General features: G+C 39.6%; 1 protein-coding gene across 2 annotated transcripts in view; it reads right to left on the reverse strand.

Annotated features, from left to right (window-relative positions):
- runx1t1 (RUNX1 partner transcriptional co-repressor 1) overlaps window positions 1-22,119 on the reverse strand; it is a 57,033-nt gene that overhangs the window by 20,491 nt on the left and 14,423 nt on the right. For both annotated transcript variants that reach the window (XM_053231409.1, XM_034301689.2), the window contains exons 2-3: window positions 3,840-3,977; window positions 1,997-2,238 (exon numbers count right to left, since the gene is read on the reverse strand). In XM_053231409.1, the coding sequence (XP_053087384.1) occupies window positions 1,997-2,238; window positions 3,840-3,977 (380 nt within the window). The remainder of the gene's footprint in view (window positions 1-1,996; window positions 2,239-3,839; window positions 3,978-22,119) is intronic.

A 22,119-nucleotide genomic window follows, 5' to 3' on the forward strand; every position in this document is an offset into this window, starting at 1 on the left:
GACTTTGCACATATCGCCCCTTCCAGCTGCTCAGTGCAGCTCCTATCTCAATAAAAAAAAAGAGAAGCGACTAATTTCACTCCTATTCTCGCCGTTCTATCTCATTTTAACAGACTGACAGGACGGTGACACTATTTTCAATTTTCAAGATGTTGCTTCCAAGGAGGAGTGAGAAAAAAAATAAGGGAAAGAGAGACAGACAGAGGGACTGTGTTGGAGGAGAGAGAGAAAAAAATACGCAGCTTTCTACCTCATTTCCCAGACCTGAATTTTGTTACATTAGGCTTACATCTGTTCGCCCAGATTGCAGCGGCCTGTTTTGACAGCCAGAGAGCCTCCTGAGCTTTTCTCCGGCATTGCCGGCGCTAATTAAGTGTGTCACTCTTTTCAATAAGGCAGAGAGGGGAGTGTATTAAAGCGAGCGATGCAAGCCAAGGGGACACAAGAATCCCTCTGCGTGTAGACACTGTGAAAAATAAACAAACACGTGCCAGAAAAAAGGAGCCTTCTTTCCGACTGGCTAATTAAAGCGGCCCTCCTCTGGTACAGGCACGGTTATTTTAACACTGTTTCTTTCAGTGCTTGATGTTATTCACAGGAATTACTTTCTTAGACGTAGCTGTGTGGTCTGTAATTTCTGCAATTTCAATGATATAATAGAACAGGTACAACATTGTGCTAGACGCAGCTGTAGTTGTCTAGATCCAATACATTAATGAAATACATTAATGAAATACTTTAATGAAGATGAACGAAAGATGAACAAGTCAGCTCATCTTGTAGCATTATTTATAGGAATCTTTGACATTTTTTTGACTTACAACAAAACAATAGAAACAATAGAAATTCTGGCTCCTATTTGTCTATATGTTTAGATACCATCCAGCCCACATCATTTAACGTCTTAAAGGAAAATCCACCCTCAAACACATTAAATATGTTTATATTGAAATATTTGTGACACACTTAGTGATTCTGGTGCTAATTTGCTGGTTTGTATTTAAGAAGAAAAAATTTCATACGTAGTGGTCAGGTTTTGCAGTTAGCTCCTAAAAACAAAATTTCTATGGACTATTTCTATCAGTGAGAAATCCAGTGAAGAAGTAGTGGAGACAGCGAACGTTGGCTTCAAATATGATGCAGAGTATCAGCTCGGCTAGTTAGTGATCTACGACAGAGTTGATGGCGGTATTAAAAGGAAAATTGACGGTTTGGAACTGATCTGTTTCAGCAGAGTGTACAGATGAGGAGGTGAGAGAGCTGGACAGACTACTAAAGCTCTGCCGCATCACTCTGTTTAGGTAGAGATGAAGCTAAATCAACTCATTATAAATTTCATTACAAAATAAATCTTGGATGTCAGTGAAGATCGCATGGTAATTATAGAATTTAATAAACAAGTCATTCAGGGTGGAGTTTTTCCTTTAACTCTAGATAGAAAGATCTTTAAGATAGAAAGTATTTGTTGTAACAAGTACAGTACACTGAAATTCATATATATGCTTTTTCATAAACTGTATGCTTGTTAGGAATTTGGGGTCAAAGTGTAAGTTTAGAAATGTCATGGTATCCCTGAAGCAGAGAGAATTACAGTAAGGCTCTAGAGTGGCAATGCTCAGATTTCAGCTCCTGACATATACCAACCGTGGTGGCCATTATTTCCTCTATTAAACCCCAGCTGATATCATCCCTGTTTCCTTTCTCCATCTTTATTCCTCTCATGATGTTATTTATAGTGTTTTTATCTACATATGCTGAATGTTTATGACTGTACAAGTATGCATTTTGGCTGTCTGAACATTGTCCATGTGTACCCTTTTGTGTGTCTAAAAAAAAACAACATAAATTAAAAGTAAATGAGTGTGTGTGTATCTGTGAATGCTCAGCAAAATCTAGACCATGTGTCTGTACATCTCTGCATGTTTGGACTTGCCGTAAATGTTCAGCATGATCCAGATCCACAATGGGGTGTATATGTGTGTGTGTACAGACTCACCACAAGGCCCAGCACGAGTGTGCGGACACGGTCGCCGATTTCAGGTGAGATGTCGTTGCCGAACTGCTGCAGAGTTGTAAGGAAGCGCTTCAGCTTGCTGAGCTGCCGTGCGCCGCATGCCGGAGGGAGCTGCTGATTGGCCAGCGAAGAGGAGGAAGAGGATGAAGGGCCGTTGCTGAAGCCATTGGGGGAAGAGGGAGCGCCGTTCAGTGCGGTGGGAGAGTGACTGGTGCCATTCGTTACTGAAAAAGAAAAAAAAACACTTTCTATGTTTATATAATGCTTACAAGGAATCATTATCAACTTATGAAGAATTATAAGCAGTTATGAATATGGGCTTCATAGAAAGTGTTACTAAATTTATTGTTGATGTATAGTCAGGGTACTGTGTCAAAATCTTACTCGATTAAAAGTAGGAGTATGGAGGAAAAATCTACATTAGTGAAAGTAAAAAAAAGGGCTGACCATAAGTTCATCATGCCCGACCTTGCATGACTAGCTAGCTCACTAAGCAAGCAGTCATAAGGAAACTATTCTGCTAACTCAGACAAACCTAGAATTTGTCTCACTGTCTTGTGTAATAGCTCTTTTGGAATCAAGGCAAAGGCACAATGAAAACAAAACATAACTATCTAATTACTGAATTAATTACTTGGCTAATTTCTAGCTAATTTAACAAGCTAATTTGCAGCACTTAACTAGCTGGTTAATTTAGCTAGCTAAAATACAAATGTAGCCATTTTACCAAACTTACAGTTAACTAAATGTACTTCTTTAAAGGCAGATATGCAGTTTTTACTAAAAAAAAGAGATTTTTAAAGATTGAGATTTTTAACGTGTATTTTGAAAGTCAAAATGAAAATTTATGAAGTAAAAAGTGAGTTTTAGCTCTTGTAAATTTAATTTCTAAGATTATTCAACTGCAATAATACTTGAGTAAAATACAGATCATTCAAAATAGTACATAGGTACAGTACAAAGCACAGTTACTCAAGTATTTTCCACCCCTCGTTATAATATTATAACCCTTATGCTCTGTTTTGAGTGAATTTGATCAATTTGGCTATGTTTTAAACACATTTTACACATTTTACACTTTCATTGCAATAAATCAGAAAGCAAATCAAAAGAGGTGACCTACATTATTCTGAGAAATTATATAAGTTAAGTGCCACTTGATGAAAAGTTGGAACCCCGATTATGTCTAACTTCCACATGCCACTGAGCTCCTGCTACCCAGAATGTGCTGCGTTTGCTTCCAATCAGCCCCGGTGGCCTTAAGCGCATAACCATGTAGCGCACATCAGCCATATGAAATGTAGCAGCGGCGAATACATGTGGTCGAATGATGATGCGAACCATACGGGCCACGGCGTCAACGTCTCACTAATGAGATTAGGCTGTGGCCTCTCTCCAGCAGCACAGAAATGAGATACTTCAGCTGCATCTGCTAACAATTACAACGGGAGGGTGTGTGTGTGGTGGTGGTGGGGAATCAAAGCGCTCGCTTTGTTAAACCTTCAGCATGTGTAATTAGAATCTGCTTTTAAAAGGCTCCTCATTCATTCGGTGCAAGCTTGCGTGTGTATTTTTCTTTTTCTTTTTTTTGTATAAGTGCTAATTGCAGAGTCCAAGTGATCTGTGTTTTAGGGATCCGGCAGTGAAGAGGAAGTGTGTTAGATGCGCTGACAGCACAGCGGAGCTCAGATCACACCGATTACTCTGTCTCTGTCTCAACAGCTGTTTTGTGCAGTTACTGTGTAGTGTGCGCTTTCCTGTGTATATCTTACTGTACATATAAGATACTATGAGGTATGTGTGTGCGTGTGTGTGTGATACTCACGTGTTGTGGGAGTGAACGAGCTGGTCCTGGGGGCTCCCTGTGTGCCGGGTGGCGGAGGCATGGTGGGCGGAGTTAACCTGGGCTGTGCTTTCACATCGGCGGGCGAGTCGGGCATGGTGGAGGGCTTCTCAGTGCGATCTGCAAGGAGACACAAACAAGCACATGTCTTATTTGTCGATAGTTAGACATGACTGATGAACCACCCATGAGGAGAGACGGGGAAAATGATGGATATGCACGAAACAAGAAATCTAAGAAAATGAAAGTGGAGCAGTTCTGGTGAGACCTCGATGATCTCCTGTACACCTGAGCTCCTGTAACTAACACACACAGAATTCAGCCTGCTGAGTGCTCAAAGACCAGCTGCTCAGTCTTCTTCACCATTCTCTTCTTCCTTCAGTGTGTGCAAAATGTAATAAACGCTGCCCATTCGGACAGTCAAGTAGGCATGGAGTGTATATTTTTAAAAAAAATCAGAAACCAAAATCCAGATTTTAAGTAAATTAGGCCAAAGGTAAAAACATCTGGGATTCCCAGGGAAAAGTAGATGCTCAGTGTATCCCATAATCCGGGTGAAGCAGGAAGTCTAAAAGAAAATGGTGGAAAATAATGGCTAAATGTACATTAAACTATTTGTAACTGCTTTGAATTAAGATTTCACTTCTGACAAAGAACAGCTGGAGTAGTCACAGGATATTCACTCTGTTATCTCTAATAGTTAGGTAATTACTAGTAAACGTTAGCATATGCAGGTATCTCAAACCACTTGCTTAGAGGTACTTTTGTAGCTATTTAAGCACTGCTTTCTAAGACATAGACTCATGAGACAGCAAGACATCAGGCCCTTCTGGTTTGGACACAGGTCTTGTCTCTGGTACGTACAAATTATCCTCTTACTGGAGGACAACCAGATGTATACAGGAATTTCAGAAAAAAATTACACTTGTGTGCAAAGACTAGAGGTCACTAAACCAAAACAGTTCATTAGCGGTTAAATAAATTAGCCTCAATGCACATGAAAGTTTAACATAAATCTATAACCTGAGCTAGAAAGAAATCAGCAAATAAGACAATATGGATGGCAAAAATGCAAATTTTATGTATTTTTATCTTGAAAGAGAGGAAGGCTTTGCCCTGTGCCACATATGGTGATCACGACCTGCAGTTAATGGCTGCTATATAGCAAAGCTTGATACTGTATAAGCAAACAGTGTTATCAAACAGCCACATCGAACGTTGTGTAAGAAGGAAGTAAGGGGCGTAACAGCAAACAGAAGGGAGTAGAAAGAGAAGGAAGGCCTCCTCACTACTATCTGAAGGAGGAGACGCACATATGACAGCTGGAATCAGGGTGGTCGCTACATGTTCCAGACACATGCTCTTCCCACAGTCAGGACGGTGTGTGTGAGAACACTGGGGCGTGTGGATGGTCCCCCATGATCTCACAGTGGCATTCTGGCAACTCATTAAAACAGAGTGGTTCAGATTAAGATGATCAGAATGGACCTCTATTAGTGTTTGTTGCAGTTCCTATTTTTGACAACTAGGAGAAATAATAACTCTATGGAAGCTAAGATAGTGAGTACGCTGCCCTGCGATTGAACAACATCTAGAAAGGTAACCACATCAATGGAACATGGGCTTATACCTGTCAAATAGCAACATAGTATGATATTTAGTATTCCAACTGAATTCAAAATGTATGGAGTTGCGAATGAGGACTTTATACAGATATCTGCAGTCATATCTTTTCTTCTATTTTACTTACGAGCGCTAAAATTGCTTCTTTCTTTTTGAAATTCAGGTGAACAAAGTGGGAACGATGGCTGCAAGACACACAAGCAAGGTGACAACCCAATAAGCCTTAGCCTATTGTATGGCTCACTCTTTAATTAGCGATAGAAGCCAATTAGAGCTGCTTGATTAACCATGTTTTTATTATTTATCACAATGTGAGTGAAATCATTATGGAGGACTATGATAAACAAACAGATTAAAAGTAGGGAATAATAATAATAGCGCTGATTAAACGCTGTTCCACACACAGCAGAGCAGCTCTCACGTTGTAGACTTCAAATCAATTTCTTTATTCAAACTGTATAAAGCTTTTCATACAAGATATTGTCAAAAAGCTGCTTTACTTAATCAGGTCTTTAGTGGAGGAATGCAGCGCTAAAACACATGAACAGCCAAACACAACATTATTAGCTATTAGACTAAATAAAGATGAGTGTTGTGTGGCTGAATCAGCAACTGGTACTGGATAGTGGAGGTACATCTGTAGTTTGATTAAATGAAATGTCCACCTCTCTAGTAGGCTTGTTTCGTAAAATGGATCGGACAGTAGAGTCTTCTTTACATTTAAATAAGAAACTTTTTAAACAAGTATCTCTAAGTATAGTTTTTACTCTTGCTCAACTTGACCGAAATGTACTTTTGTGGCAGCTTTGTTCTGACATTTTTTTCCTGCGAGAAAATCTAAAGTGGTCTGGACTAGATGTAGTGCACTATGTAGGGTGCACAACACCTTAGGAAGTCTTTTAGAATTCGACCTTATTATTTTAAGCTATTAGTGCATCATTGATGAATAGTCCTTAAAAAAAAGCAAAAACAGCAATCCCATCAGCAATCAGACACATTAAAGTAAATTAGTCTTAATTTACTGTATTTCATTTTGTCATATTCATCTTTCTCACATACTGAGTTTTTCCATATCATGCAGCCCTAAATCCTATGATGTCTGTGTTAGTCAAGACCTGTTCATTTGGATGATGTCACATACAGAGCCTAAAGTGTGTGTTATACCAGCAAACTTGACATTTTTTCAGCTATGTAAGAATCAGTCAACAGACTGATTAGCTGTAGCTTTAGACAACTTTGTTGTCTGATCAAACTGAAGCCTCATGCCAGAACAGAAATCCTAATCAGGCAACTTAGAAGCACGCACATCTGGACTGAAGACTTTCCAGACAGTCCAAATTACACATGACATCATAAATTCCAGCAAGAATTGGCCTAGATAATAAATTCCAGTTGTACATTATAAAAAAAAAAATACTTGGTTGATTTTTTTTTTTAACCAAACATGCCCTTGATGCCTTCTAAGCGAAGGAACAAGTCATACAGACAAAATTAATAGTGTCTTCAAGTTCTTATGAAGACCCATAAAGTTAATGAAAAGCAGAGCTTATTTTTTGCATGTGTAAAGTCTAAGCCAAGGGCCCTGGGGGTGATTAGCGCTCTCTTTTACAAAGACAAGCCATTCTTTTAGGACCCTTGCCAATGCAGAAGAGATAAAGAAGGTGGGAATTTCCACTCCACATGGCTACCATTTCCTAGACACATGTGTGTGTTTGTACATTTAATCTGACCCATACCTCTTTTTTCATAAACCTCCCGATTCTTTCTATGTGGTTTCAGCAGTAAAAACAGTACTGCAAATCTTCTTGACCATCTTTCTTTCACTCATTTGCACTCTGTCCACAGAAAACAGGCATCTGGGCACTGATGAAATGGAGACTGCTTTCCAGTTGGGTAAATATTATTAAATACAGCAAGTGGAGGAAAACGTTTAACCCAATTTTGCTGCAATATGTAAAGAACAATGACAAATGCCTGTGATATTAGATGGGAGTGTTTCAAGTTCTTAATGCTCTACTGGGTTCATGACATGTTTCTTCCAAATATCAAACATGGTAAACAAAAAGCCTGTAGCTTTAATGAAAAAAACAAACAAACACTAACGTACAGTTCTGTCATCTATCCTTTTGTGTAATCTGTATATTCATTGGACAATATGCTGCATAAATCTACAGTCTGGGCTAGAAAGAAATCAGTCCCAGCCTCACTTCTAAATACCATTGTGTATTTTTCTTATTACCATTGGTGGTGCTGTTGTGCTTGTTTCCACAGAAGTCCAGAATAATCTGATGTGAAAAAATGAAAATTTAACTTGGAACTCAGATATTCTATTGGAAACCAGGCATGGATCAAATAAGGTCCTCTTGGCAGTTGTGAGGCAAAAGATCCTGGTTGAAGTAGCGAAAGACATGATGCAGCACTGGATTTTAATTTAACAAATTTTCAAATCCTGTAGCCAAACATTTGTGTTGTAAATGTTAAAAACATGACTAATGCTCTCTATGATGTCTATAGTGGTGCTGCTGTAGGCATCGGATTAATAAAAGAAACATGTCGAATGCACATGGTCTCAATAACACCATCAGCTTGTGTGAACAATGTCTCATCGAAAGATTTATAAGATAAAGATGATTTTCCGAGACTGTATACATTCTCAAAACTTGAATGGCTGCTTTTGCTTCCATGAGTCTAATTGGAGGTTAACGTTATGGATCAATGTTATGGCTGAGTTGCAGAGTGGAGGACAGAAATGCAAGCCTGAAGCATCTGAGACTCATCCCTGCTCTCTGCCTGACAGAGATGGATGATAAAGTAATGGGTTAAGCTTTAATCTACACACCCGACATTCAACACACACACACACACACACACACACACACACACACTAATAAATACCTTAACCCAACCTTAACACATGGGGCAAAAATATAAATATAAAATGACATTGGCACTTTAGCTAGACATATCTTTAACACACTCAAGATTTAGTACTTCATCTCAGAGGGATTAAATATTACCCATGCTCACAATCAGGGTTGCCAGGGTCACAGTTTTTACGTCTAATTGGGCTAGTTTTGGAAAGAGGTTGTGGGCGGGAAAAGCAAGTCTCCGGCTGGTGGTTTTTCGGCTAGTTTAAAAATAGTCTGCAGCTGCCAAGATATTTTTACCATCAGAATGCCAGGTTAGTGGTCTAAATATGGAAGTAAATATTACAAAGATTGGGAGAGAGAAAGAGGATGATGGATTGGATAATATCCATTCCAGGCGATGACAAAAAACATACTGCAGATACTGAAAATTAGAAATGTGTGCGCACCACAGTGACCTTGTCTCTCATGCAAAAAATGAAACACAAGGAAAACATGGCTTCCTTTTCCAGTGGCTGAATTTTTTGGGCTAGATTTGGGTCTTTCTATGCATTTTTGAGATGTAGGAAAATTTTGCTGAGACCTGGCATCCCTGCTTACAATGCATGCTTTTTTTAGAGTCAAGAATGGAACAGAAAAAAGGACATAGAATATGTGCGTCAGGACCGTGCGTCAAAATATGCGCAAAGACCAGGCTACAGTAATGATATGACTCATTCTTACCTTACTAGAAAATTCTGGTTTAATGCTTGACCAATAAGACGAGTGCATACGCACTGACGCAGGTATGATGTCAGTAATATCAGAAAACATGTCTATAATGCTGCTAAAGGTTGTTTCTTGCAAAAAAAAAAAAATGTAAACAGGCTCAAAAAACTAAACTTGAGTCATACACTTCATAGAGGTAATCAGCATGAAGTTAACATGCAGAGTTTGTTGGTTTTTCCCGTTGCTTTGCCTTTCGGAATGGGAAACAGTGGCATGTGCCACACAAATGAATATTAGGTGGTCTGCGAGGACCATAGATGCAGTGAGGAAATTTAATGCGACTTCCAGCAAGGCCGTTAGAGTGCTTTCCATTTTCCTCATGCCGAGGTCTTTTATTGCTTCTCAAAACAGCACCAGAGTAATACAGATCGCCATTAACCACCACAGTGAGCAGAGCCACAGAAATCGCAAACAGCCGCATCCTCACTCCATGCCCTGTCATTTGTCATGAGCAGTGAGTGCCAGTAAATGGTGCATTCAAGAGCTATTGGTTTCCAAAAAGAGAGCATTTTGCAATGGCATCCCAAACAGCAAAGACAGAAAAGAATCTATCCGAAGCAGACATTGATCTTGTGAAGCCCTAAAACCCTCCTGAGACATTTTCTATTATACTTTGTCGTGAAATTTTATAGAAAAAAAAAAAATCACTGCAGCAATGGAATATCAGAGCGTTCAATTTAGCACTGTGTCTGTTTACAAGTACACAGTTTCTAAAGTGGGTGGCAGCAGCGTAAAAAAAAATGTATACCACGCTGCGTTTAAATGCTCAATTCTGATTGGTCAAAAGGTGTTGATTAAATTTCTATAGCAGCAATATTAATGTGCTCATTCTAATACATTATCATTTCTGTAATAACAACTTAGTCATGGACTTGTATGAAAGACGCTCCACATAAACTGATTAAAAAACGTAATTGTTGGTAAGGTGAGGCTTTCTGTGAGGAGATGTTTATTTAGCATTTTTATAATGAGTCTCTAGTGTCAGAGCTTTGTAGTAGTCAGAGGTAAATAAAACCCTTTTGAGATATGCTGGATACAAGTACAATGTATAAAAGTTTGTTCCGTAAAATGAAAGATATCGAGAATGCACTGCTCATGTTCTGTAATGTCATTACCTACAGCCGTATCATTAACTACTGTATGATTACTGTATCACAGTATCTGGTCATACCTGTATATTTAGTGAATTCTGCTATACATATGGGTATGCTGTAGCCCAAGTGCACACATTTCCTCATCTCTCACAGCAGTAAGATGTGAAAGAATGTTCCAGAACATCTGCTGTGTTTGCTATCAGCCTCTCACAGTTGTGTGTGGATGGGAATCAGAGAGCAGCTGTGTGTATGCTACTGAATGATTATCATAACAGGATTTGAGCTGCTGGATTGGATATGGCTTTGGATACGCCATGAAAGTGGAAGAACCACATAACTGAATATGTGTGTTTGAATATCACACAAGGGAGGTGGCATTAGAAAGGAAATAAATATAAGAATGGATAACAAAGTTAACTAAACTAAAATTACTTTGTTACTGTAATTAGGTTTGTTTTTAAAAAACTTTCACTTACTGAGTTTATAAAAATCCTCATTTTCTACTCATTACATTTTCAAAAAACTACACTGCATTACTTCACTACATTTCTCGATAATCATATAGTCATAAAATCATACAGTGACTTTTTAGCATCAGACAGCTTCAAGGAGATCTAAATCTCTAACAAATCTAACCAAATCTAATCTTAAGAGGTGTGACAGTGAAAATAAAACCTAATACCAGTAAATAAGTAAATATATACATACTGCATATTTATCAAGGCAGTATAATGACAGCTAGCAATTAGCATTATACTTCAGAGGTATGATCATGCTAGCTAACGTGAGAGATTAGGAATAAAGGTGTTCTTAGTTAGCCTTAGCTAATTCTTAATCTCTTAAATGTTGGTCAGAGTAGTAGCATGCTAGATAACATTTGAAAGATTAACAATAAAGCTTTTGTAAGTTAGTTTTAGTTAACTCATTATCACTCGAATGTTAGCTAGCTGTGTGGTCAGAGTAGTAACATGCTAGCTAACATTCTGAGAGATTAGCAATAATGCTGTTGTTAGTTCATTGGTGAAAGGGGCACTAATTTATCATCAGTAGTTAAAATGAGTATGATTTGAGGCTTTTTTTAAAATGAATCTTTCTTGTACATTCATAACTGAAGTAAATTTAAGAGTTTATCCATTTCCACTTCAACTTGAATGAAGAATGTGAAGCTATACATCAACTTTTTTCAGAATATTTATTTAAATGAGCAGTTGCATGTTTACTTATGCAAAGAATCTGGCTAGATTTACTAACTCTGGATATAAACACACGCACATACACATCCCACTGCTCGAAACCCGTGCCTTCAGTTTCATCATCCTCCACCAACCAGGCTGATCTGGTCCCTTTTATATAACCACTTGTTTTTTTCTTCCTCCAGCATGAACATCCAAAGCCCAGCCGAGGTCTGCTTTTCTTGGTCTGATATCGAATGCTTTGCCAGTTGCATATCTGTTACATCACTCACTGCAGTGACGGCACTGTTTGCGCGCATCGAGTACGGAATGAAAAAGTTCATGAATAAAATATAAAGTACACCCATCAATTCGCTCAATGCATATGAAAACGTCTGTAAAATAATATGTCAAGCAATCGTGCGGAGAGATCCAGAAATGGGTTTAATATAGCAGCGGAGCCAGTTCCTTGTAACTACATTTTAATTTTAAGAGTTAAAATGAAACTAGATTTATCCTCCTGCACTGCAGTTCTGACACTCACTTTTCCAAATCTTCATAAAATCTAATCTGCAGGGAAAATACTGACTTATATTAGGACTGCCTGTGAGAATCTTACTGAGATCTGCTGTGCTGAGATTGAACACACGCTTTCTCTGATGCCTGTCATAGCCAGAAACTTGTGCAGTTCTATACACTACTACACAGGTCAGTGAGAGTTTCTCCAGGGGAAGTTCTCCAAAAGAGAGTCTGTGTTCTTCAGAACACAGCCCCGTTTGCTTCTCACTGATGCAAAAAGCACGACACACAACAGACACAGAAAGCCAGTTGACTGCACACTAATGGTGACAAGATTGCAGCAGTTCAGCTCCCAGAGGGAACCAAAGGGAAGTCAGGTGGTGGGAGAGGAAAGAGAAGATGAAATGCTTCATACAACAGCAAATAAATAAGCTGAGCCAATAAAGGAGACTACATGACAACAACAGTGCCTGTCCAGCCAGAATGTATACCTTAGTGCATTGCATTGTGTATTGTAGGGTACAGAAAGATGATCAAACAATAATGTCAGTTTACAAGATGGCTAATTTGGACTATCCAGAGATGCTCAGGAATGTGTGAGGAACGTCAGGCTTCATTGGAATTCAGATGCTGTTTTGAGTAATAGAAGCTCACGGTAAAGCTGCGAGGCTTGCATTGGTATGCAAGCATTGCTCTCCGCTCTCCTAAATACATTATGAACCTGTGCATGTCTGTGCACCGTGCAATCATCTCTGCCAGATGGAAGACCAGCCTATCAAACTCCTTCTGCTTGTCAGAGAAGATGTATGAACGTCCTCTGTCGTCCTGGAGCTCAATCCTCATGCTTATTGCTCTCACTCTCCCTACAGCAGAGCCGTATCCCCTCGAACCTCTATCTAACTTTACATCCCACCTCATCCCCCCTCTCCCTCCGACCCCCCTCCCTCTCTCTCTCTCACTCCCTGAGCCCCTTGCTTTTCCAGGCGCTCTTGTTTTCTGAGCTTCGCTTGGCCGGCACCAGGTGGTGTGCCGTCGTTTCATTCCATCCCATCAAATGACGTGAGCGCTGAGGGGACCTTCAGAAGCCTGTGCTCACTCAAGAGTTACCAACCCAACCTGGCCGCTTTAATATTTAAAGAGCCCTCCTGCTTTAATTCCCTCGCCAATTTCTACTGAGGTGTTCATCATATAATGTTCATAAATCTTGCTAATAGGAGCACGAAAAATACCAATGGTGTTGCCATTAATGCAGCTTGTTTCCATGTTAAAGCCCAAAGCACCATTCAGACTAGGGGGGTAGTGCATTGCCACTATCTGTATCTCCATCTGTTTAGTGCTCAAAATATTCTTTCTATCTGTTTTGAATTAATATGCACCCTACCACTACGCCTCCAGAAACACTAGAAAACACTAAGGACAAATGAATAAATGCACTATCATGGTAATGAATATGGTCTTTGTTTTTTTTCACAAGCTTCATATCTAACTGCTCGCTTCACCCACATGAAAGTAAAAACTTCCTGCTTGCGTGACTTTTTTGTTTTGCACCCTGTAAGATCCCAGTTCCAATGCACATCTCTGTTCTCAACCAGATGCTCTGTAAACCTTAAGCTCAAGCTTTTAAAAAAAAAAAAAATATATAATGCACCTCCTATTTATAACTGTATTTGTATTTGTTTAGAACACATTATTATTTCATTCAGAATAACGCATTTGTATTTGGTTACATCCCTCATGCAGCCATATGGTATTATTGTTAAGTATAGTAAAACAAAAATGCAAGAACAGGGCTCAAATGTTTCCGATAATTTCTCTCAAAACCCCATATCATTGGTTAGAAGGTATCATTGGTAACACATCGGGCATCGTAACAGCTCTATAATGTAGTCTAACATGCATATGCTGCCACTCTGACGTAAATTTTAACCACAAAAAAAAAAAAAACATCAGCTGATAGGCAAAATAATGACCCAGTCTGAAAAATAAAAGAAGCTGACCAATAAAACAGATGCAGCAGATAAGAACGGAAGTCCCTCTCATTTCTCCTTCCTCTTCTTCTACAAAATGGATTTATAGCAACGTCTGTTTTAAACATCTGTTGAAATAAGGCCTTACTGGCTTTAAGTACAGAAGAAGAAAACAAGTGTTGAGGAACAGTAAAACTGATTCATAGTCAATGTTATGCTTCTGTTAAAATCTCAGAGATTTGTGCTGAATCTTGTTGCTAGGCAAAACGAAAAAAAAAAAAAAATCTTTTGTCAGATTTGTATGCATAAGACCTTGCACCAGATCTCACATAAATGAAAATATAGGCGGCTTGTGCTGTAATCTTCGACCTCTCTAACGTATTCAAAAAAATTTTGTAATTACACTACAAGCTGTGCTGCAATTTTCGATTTTCGACATGTTTTGAATAAACGGCAAATACTTATTTACTAACTTCTTATCTGAAGAGGCAGAATTAGAGCATTTGTCAATAAAAGGGCTTTTATACTGAGATTAGTGCTTTCAAACGCTAATCTGAAACTCATCCAACCCTCAAGTCAATGACTCACTCAGCCTCCTGGCACTGGCAGATGCCAGCTGACTGAAGATGGTGAAGAGAGAGAAAGAAAGAGAGGGAGAGAGAGAGGGAGAGAGAAATGCACCATGGTTCTACACCTAGACAGGGCTTTGTCTGGTCACCAGCGGGGCACCAACTATTCTTTTTGGCCTCATAAACATTCATTAATAAAGCAAAGCCATTTCTGCCTGGGAATTATACACACTCCAGGAGTAACACATTGTCACACAACTTTATTAAAGTTCATGTGACGGTAGTGAATTCAAGTAAACAAGTAGGGAATAAAACATTATAAGTGTACTGTTATAAGAAAATAATCAGTGACAGGGTGGTGTGATGCGGGTTACCACCCTAAAGCAGCAATTTTCCAACTCTAACCATTTATATTTATTAAAGAACAACATGTCATACTTTTTATCTATTTATAGTTGCATTTAATGTTGAATGTATAAATAACCCTTCATCGGCCTCTCTTTTTTCCTTTTTCTTGAAGCTAATAATAAGAAAAATGCAGTGTGAGAAACCACAACGCACAAAGCGGACTATCCAGAGGACTTTCTCTTTGGCAGAAAACTTAAAGGAACTGCTTTACCTTAAAATATCAACACTGACTGAAGTCTTCTTTCATAAATATTAAACTTTGTTTTACAGAAAATTTCACCACAGCAAGTTGATATGTTTTTCACTGTTAAACAACACTTTCCACTTACTGTTAGGCTTAAAGGCTTAAATTATGTGATGCATCCGTCATATAAGTCCTTGCGAATGAGTTGTTACTAAAGAAACGTATTAGAACGAGTGAATTAATATAAACCTATGATTTAAACTACAGCCGGCACTACTGCCCAAGCCATACTGTTATAGAAAATTCCAAATCAGAACGATGGATCATCCTAGTTTTAAAAATAAACAGGTTCAATATACTTTCAATTACTTCATTTCCAAAAAGTGATTCTGTTACCTGGACTCCACCCAAACACTTTACGTTAATTCGATTGTCCAATATTACAGGGAATAGGTATACACAGAGTGTTCTACGTATCTCTGCATGAATCGACCCAGCAAACAGATGGTATTCTGGTTTATAACTGAGTTTGAGATAGCACTGCAGGCCTATCCTCTCTCATTACCCACAATCCTATGTGACTGTGCGTCTCAGATCGGCTGGCAGCGACTGCTCTGCTCATGCGGCCTCTGATCTTAAGACGAGTAGACTCTGCAGCTATAAATGCCAAATCAATTTTTGACAGATAATAAAGAGGCTCATGTTTTACATCAGGGAAATGCTATTTTACTATGTGAGCTAGTAATATATGGCCCCACTAACTGAAAACACAGCTATGCGATAAAAGAACAGGAATAAAATGAGAGCAAAATAGAGTAGAAGGGGAAGAGGAAGACCCCCTCCCTCCCGAAAATAAATAAATAAATAAATAAATAAAATTTTAAAAAGTTATTACTTTAGTTATACCTTAAAAAAAAAAGCAAGCAAGACCTGGCGGCAGGATGACGGTATAGTACTGCCGGGACCTCTGTCTGCAAGCGTTTTTGAAAATATCACATGACAGGAGCCATGTGTTAAAAATTAGAGCGAGTTAAGTCCTCTGCCTGGAAAAATATGTAGACAATTTATGAAATGCAGCCCAGGATGGAGATTTACTAAGTAGAACCAGATTCAAAAAACAACTAATGCTGCCCTTCATCAGTGTGCACATAGAAAAACTATCTCTCCCTCTCTCTCCTCCTGTCCGCTTCATGAGACCCTTAAAAACGATTTGAGTCACATCTGGAAGGCTGGAGACTAACATCAGAGCACTTCCACTGCGAGTGCTTTTGTGTGTGTGTGTGTGTGCGTATGTATGTGTAGTGGCCTTGCTAATGGCTTTGAGTGGAAGAGACTGAGGCTTAGCTTCAGGCAGTAGCTGCATCCTAAACACACCGACCGCCAGTGCAGCTCTTAAATGACTAAAAGGATGTGTAACGCTCGAACTTGGGGAACATCCCTGAGTTTCATGTGCTATTAAACTTAACTCAGAGAGCTGGACACCCTATCCAGTAGTAAAGCTTTAACCTGCATGGTTTTGATGAATCTTTGGCATTTGTGGCAAAACAGACCTGAATGGAAACTTCTACAAAAATTGAAAAAAAGGTTTTAGTCAAAGCCACGTTAGCGTGCCAGGAAGGAGATGCAATAAAGAGTGACAAACAGAATTTCTGGATTTTCAGATTTGCTGTATATGCTCATTTCTCCATGACTGTGTGTGTGGCCAGCACTGTTTTCATTAGTAGGTGGGAGTAAACCAGAGAACCCCAAAGAAAAGCCATGAAGACACAGGGAGAACATGTGAAACTCTGCACAGGCAGTAACCCGAGCTCTGGAGACTCTGTCAGGCGGCAAAGTTTTTCTGAAATCCATGCACGTTTTGACTGTGAACTTTGGCTAAACAAACAGATAGGGTCATGTAGTGTGTGTTATGGCTCATGGGCAATATGAAAGAACACGGCCCTTCCTACCCTGTCTCACTGTGTAGCCAAAGACGAGTTAGAATTGTGTAGGATTACATTCTCATCCTAATGCGAGTCATTACTGTAAAACGGTTTATACCATGGTGCTGCTGAATTTTTGATTCTGATTTTGAATCAAGCTGCAATTCAAATAACAGGTTATTGTTTCTATAGCAACATCTAATCCACAGGGATTTGAATGGTAGATGCTTCATGTAATAGAAAACTAATAATAAACAGATAAAAAAACTCTAACATTTATTTGTTTATGGAAGGAGTCTCCAGTTGCAGCGTTTTATAATAGTAAGTTTTCCGCCATGGGAAAGTCTTCAGGACAGAGTACTTTACACTTGACTGTTTCTTGGTAACATGACAAGCTGCATTGTTTTGTCTTATTAACTTCAACAGTAAGAAAAATAAGAGAGGCTGTTCAGGGAGCGACTGTTTACATCCGTTACAACATAACTGACTTGGCCCATGGACGTTCCACAACACTGAATGTAACTATAAATGGATATAATGTTTGACATGTTATTTATTAATACGTTACACAATTGTAGCTATTGGCAAGTTGCTGTGGTATGAAAGGAATACAGCACTTTAGGATGTGTTGACATAGGAGAATAATAAACTTTGGGGTGGTATTATCTTTCAAAATAAGTTCCCATACATAATAAATATATATATCATTATGAGTTAGACAGATGGATGTGGAGAGGTTACAGAGTCTTACCACAACATAATAAAAAAAAAAATAAAACTATGTCTCGTCTTAGATTCAGAGACATGTTAACACACGTAACAAAACTATACATATGCACTGATTTTTTTTTGTTCACACAGAATACTAGTCAATATAATGCATCACATATAATAATAAAGCTATAACTATGTAGTATATGTAGGCCATGACCTGTTCATTAATATAATGCACTAATAAGCCTAAATTTATTCGTTAGCATCTTTCGTTCACTGATAGGAACGCGTTCCTGCGACCATATAAGCGAAATCTACACTGGCTCTGGCTAATGCAGGAGGCAGAAAGCGCAGGCGGAGCAGAGAGAGAGCGCCAGTCCCTGCCACAGATGGATGGCACTGAGATTGGCACGGCGCCAGCAGAGCGAACAGATTGCCCGTCGCGCGAGGCCTGGAGGAACGGTAGCTCCAGCGCAGATGGGTGTCCGAAATAGCCCGGTGTCAGTTCTGCTCAAGTGTCCCTGACCTGGCACGCGCTCTCATGCGCAGCTGCTTCCTCCAGACCCCTCCAGCAGGCATACACAGACACAGACACACACACACACACACACACACACTTCAGCTGAAAACAAAGGCGTGCATTTAGGAGAAGTAAAAGCTTTTGGAGAGCTCTCATGTAAATCAGGCCAGAATGCAAACAACTGAATACATGCATTTATACAACTTAAAGCACAGAGTGTAGAATCAAAACAAAACTGAGTAAACAGCAATAGAAGAGAAACAGTGAGAGGGAGTGAGTATGTAGCGGGTGGGTAGGTTGGCAGTGCCGCAGTGCCCATGGCACACAGGAGAGCAGCATGGCGGGCAACGCCAGCAGAGACTGTCTCACAACACCATCTGTGAAGACCAGAGAGCACACAGCACTCAACCCCCATACACACACAAGCTGCCAGCTGCACTCCCTCCCTCCCTCCCGCTCTCTCTCCATTTCTGCCTGTTCCACTTTACTTCTTCATCCTATTTCTTTTCCATACGCTGTCCTCCATCTTGAGCACACCTTTGGCCAGACACAGTGTTCAATTCGACAGAAAAAAAAGGCTTAGAGACATAGTGACGTTCAGTGCACCCACGCAGCATCCATCCTTTACATTCCAGAAATGTTCCTGAAATCCTGTTCAATAACTGTTCTTTTTCCATAAGTTTGCCAAAATCGACACCAATAATTGGTGAGGTTGTGTGTGTGTGTCCAACCTCACCTAGCATCTCAGAGTGATAATGCCAGATAATACACAGCATCACCAAACTCCCTCCTCTGTGTGTAGGATGGATGTGAAGTACTGACAGGGGCACTTGTGGCACACACACACACACACACACACACACACACACACACATACAACACAAACATTCACACTGAGTCACACAATACCCACTTACTGGCACACACACACACCTCTTTTACTGCCTCGTCCCAGCTGACTTGATGCAGCCACACACTATCAAGCACGCGAGAGAAAGAGGAGCGAGACAGAGAGAAAGAGGAGAGCACTAAAGCAAGAAAGGTTGATGAGCATTTAAAAAACAGAAATGGTGAAGGAAGAGAAAGAGATAGATTGTCTGCAGGATGAAAAAAAAGTGCTGCTAGCACTGTCTGATGCTCTCCTTCTCAAAAAGAAGGGGAAAAAAAGAAAACAGCACAGGCCACTTCTGTGATTTCCCACACATCTGCTCCTGCTTATGCGTACTCAGCTCTTATTTTTTTTACTACAGCACCTAACGAAAACAACATCTGAGTCCGGGGAGTTATATGGCATGTTTAGATGTTAAAGGGGTGATGAAGTCAATAATAAAACCCGACCTTGTGTATTACATTTATGTATTAAAACAGACGTGCCAACATCTACAGTTTCGTGTCACATTTACACATTTGCCACAGTAATATGGGAGACATATGGAATATGACATGAAAGTTACGCTTTTCTGTGTATTATTTTCAAACCAAACGTGAATAAAATTCACCAAGCAGAAAAGCCAATTCACTGATGGGTCACAAAGATACGTATTTGCTTCTGGTAGAGCTTATTTTCACTTCGCACTGACTTTATCTTGTGAACCAACAGAAAACAAGAGGGCAGGACTTTGGCCTTTCTTTTTAGGTTAAAAAATGGAGGAGTTAATTATTAAACTACATATTAAATAGCAGACACAATTAATTTTTGCTTCGCAGTTTTCTTACCGTTCCTTGGGGAAAAAAATTAGCCATCTCGTTCACCAACATAAGTTGTAAAGGTCTGTTTTTTTTTCTCTCAGCCTGCAATGATTTTCTTGTTAGCAATGTTGGCACCAAATTATCAGTGTATCCGATATGATTCAGAAATGAATATACTACCAGCTGTCATTATAAATTATTATAATTAAGGTATAACTAAAGTAATAACTAGTATCTTCAATGACTAGTAAGGATAAACAAACTAGGGTTGGGCGATATGACAAACATATCATATCACGATATTTCAAGACATTTCTATGATACACGATATGTATCGTGATATATAGGTTTCATAACAAACTGCCAGCAAAAAAGTAGTCTTGTGATTACAGATAAACCTTTAGAAAATGAATTAGATGATAATTTTTAACTGCGTACAGAAAAAAACCCCAAAATATACCTGCAATAGAATTTATCACAATATCAATATTATATTGTCATATCACCTAGCCCTAAATCAACCATGACATGTCTGCAAATCAATCATGTAAATCTGCTGCAAAAGCGTATTTGTATAGAATATGCAGTGGCAGAGTATTACAACAGCTCCACTATACAGAATCGACCTTATGTCTCGGATTTATGTGCTATCCCTGACAGCCATCGATGCACAGCCCGATATTTCAAGGCTGGTGAAAATGAAGGCATACATCGTTCCCCATCTGTAGGACCTGATCTGCATCCTTCCTTCCCTACTTTCCTTCCTCTAAAACAACACAACCCCCTCCCTCTATCGTCATGTCAGGAGCACATACAGCTGCGGCAGCAGCAGCCTCATTAAAAAAAGAAAAATCAATTTGGAGAGTCCTAACAAAGGCATTCATCTGCTGCTGCTGGGTTTTAAGTCTCCAGAGTGGCACTCCTCCCCCCTCCTGCATCTCTCCTCTCCTTCCAATCTCTCTCTCTCTCTCTCTCTCTCTCTCTCTCACTCCTCCCAAACTGCCATCGCCGCATGTGATTAACATATGTCTGGGCTTTCAGTCCCTGTCAGCTTGAAGGCATTTCTCCCAGCCGCCTTAAACAGCAGATGAGCTCCATGTGGAGAAACGAGAGAGAGAGAGAGAGAGAGAGAGAGAGAGAGAGAGAGAGAGAGAGAGGATGGGGGGGTAAAGCTGGGTGGAGGAGCTGATTTTTTTTTCTTTTCTTCCATTAAGTAGTATATACTCTCTCTCTCTCTCTCTCTCAGCATCCTTCCTACCTCCCTCCCCTCCCTCTTTTCTGCCTCCTTCCTATTTCTTTCTCTCCCTCTCCTTCGAGCATCAGGGTCACTTTGGTAATCTAAAAATCCGGACCATTTTATATCCTGTAAGAGAATGCTTTTGATTGGAGCCGTATCATTGATGTGATGTACATTAAAATGCAACACCAAGACAATACTTGGGATAATTAAGCATTTAACGAGTAATCAAATTATGACATCTAACACTCTTGAAATCAAGCCAGAAAACACACCAGGATCATTTAAATCGGCTGCAAATAAAGTGGAAAATCATCAAAAACAGAAACAGTGCTTGTTTGGTATTTGGCTGCTAAATGTTCCACTAAAATGAGTTCAATCATATCTACCAAAAAAAAAAGAACAACATCCAACACTGAAACACCAATGGGCTTAACGAGTTTAACAAAATCTATCCAACTTCTGCTCACATGCAAAGAGCAGCGGAAAGTCCACTTACCATGACAAAAAGAAATGAAAAACTTATTCGAGTGTGTTTGTGTGCGTGAGAAAATCTCCTCTGCATTCACGTGTAACCGGCGCTTACACACACACACACACACACACACCTCTGTGCTTTCCTCCTGCTCCTCGCTGCTAAATGAGTGCATTTCTAAAGACCTGGCTTTATTTAGTCAGGCAGCTCATTGCACAAAAAAAAAAAAAAAAAAAAAAAAAAAAAATGGCCTATTCTGAGAGCGCCCTGATCTCACTCCTGTCTTCCTCAAGCCAAAGGAGGAGTAGGGTGGAGAAGTGTGCTTTCAGCCTGCTTTAAGTACTGACTGCATTAACAGGTTGAAAGAGTAATAAAAAGACAAGGGGGGGAATGGTGGAGTGTCACAGGCTCTTTTAGCTGCCTTTACCAGCTTGAATGGCTCTGACTTTTGTCTTGAGAGCTCGACGATCTGAATGGCTTGAAATACACAGTCAATGAGCTCCCGATGAATGGCCGTCGTTCTCGTGATCCCCA

This window comes from Pangasianodon hypophthalmus, chromosome 29, assembly GCF_027358585.1.
Source record: "Pangasianodon hypophthalmus isolate fPanHyp1 chromosome 29, fPanHyp1.pri, whole genome shotgun sequence".
In the NCBI taxonomy this organism is placed as follows: Eukaryota; Metazoa; Chordata; class Actinopteri; order Siluriformes; family Pangasiidae; genus Pangasianodon; species Pangasianodon hypophthalmus.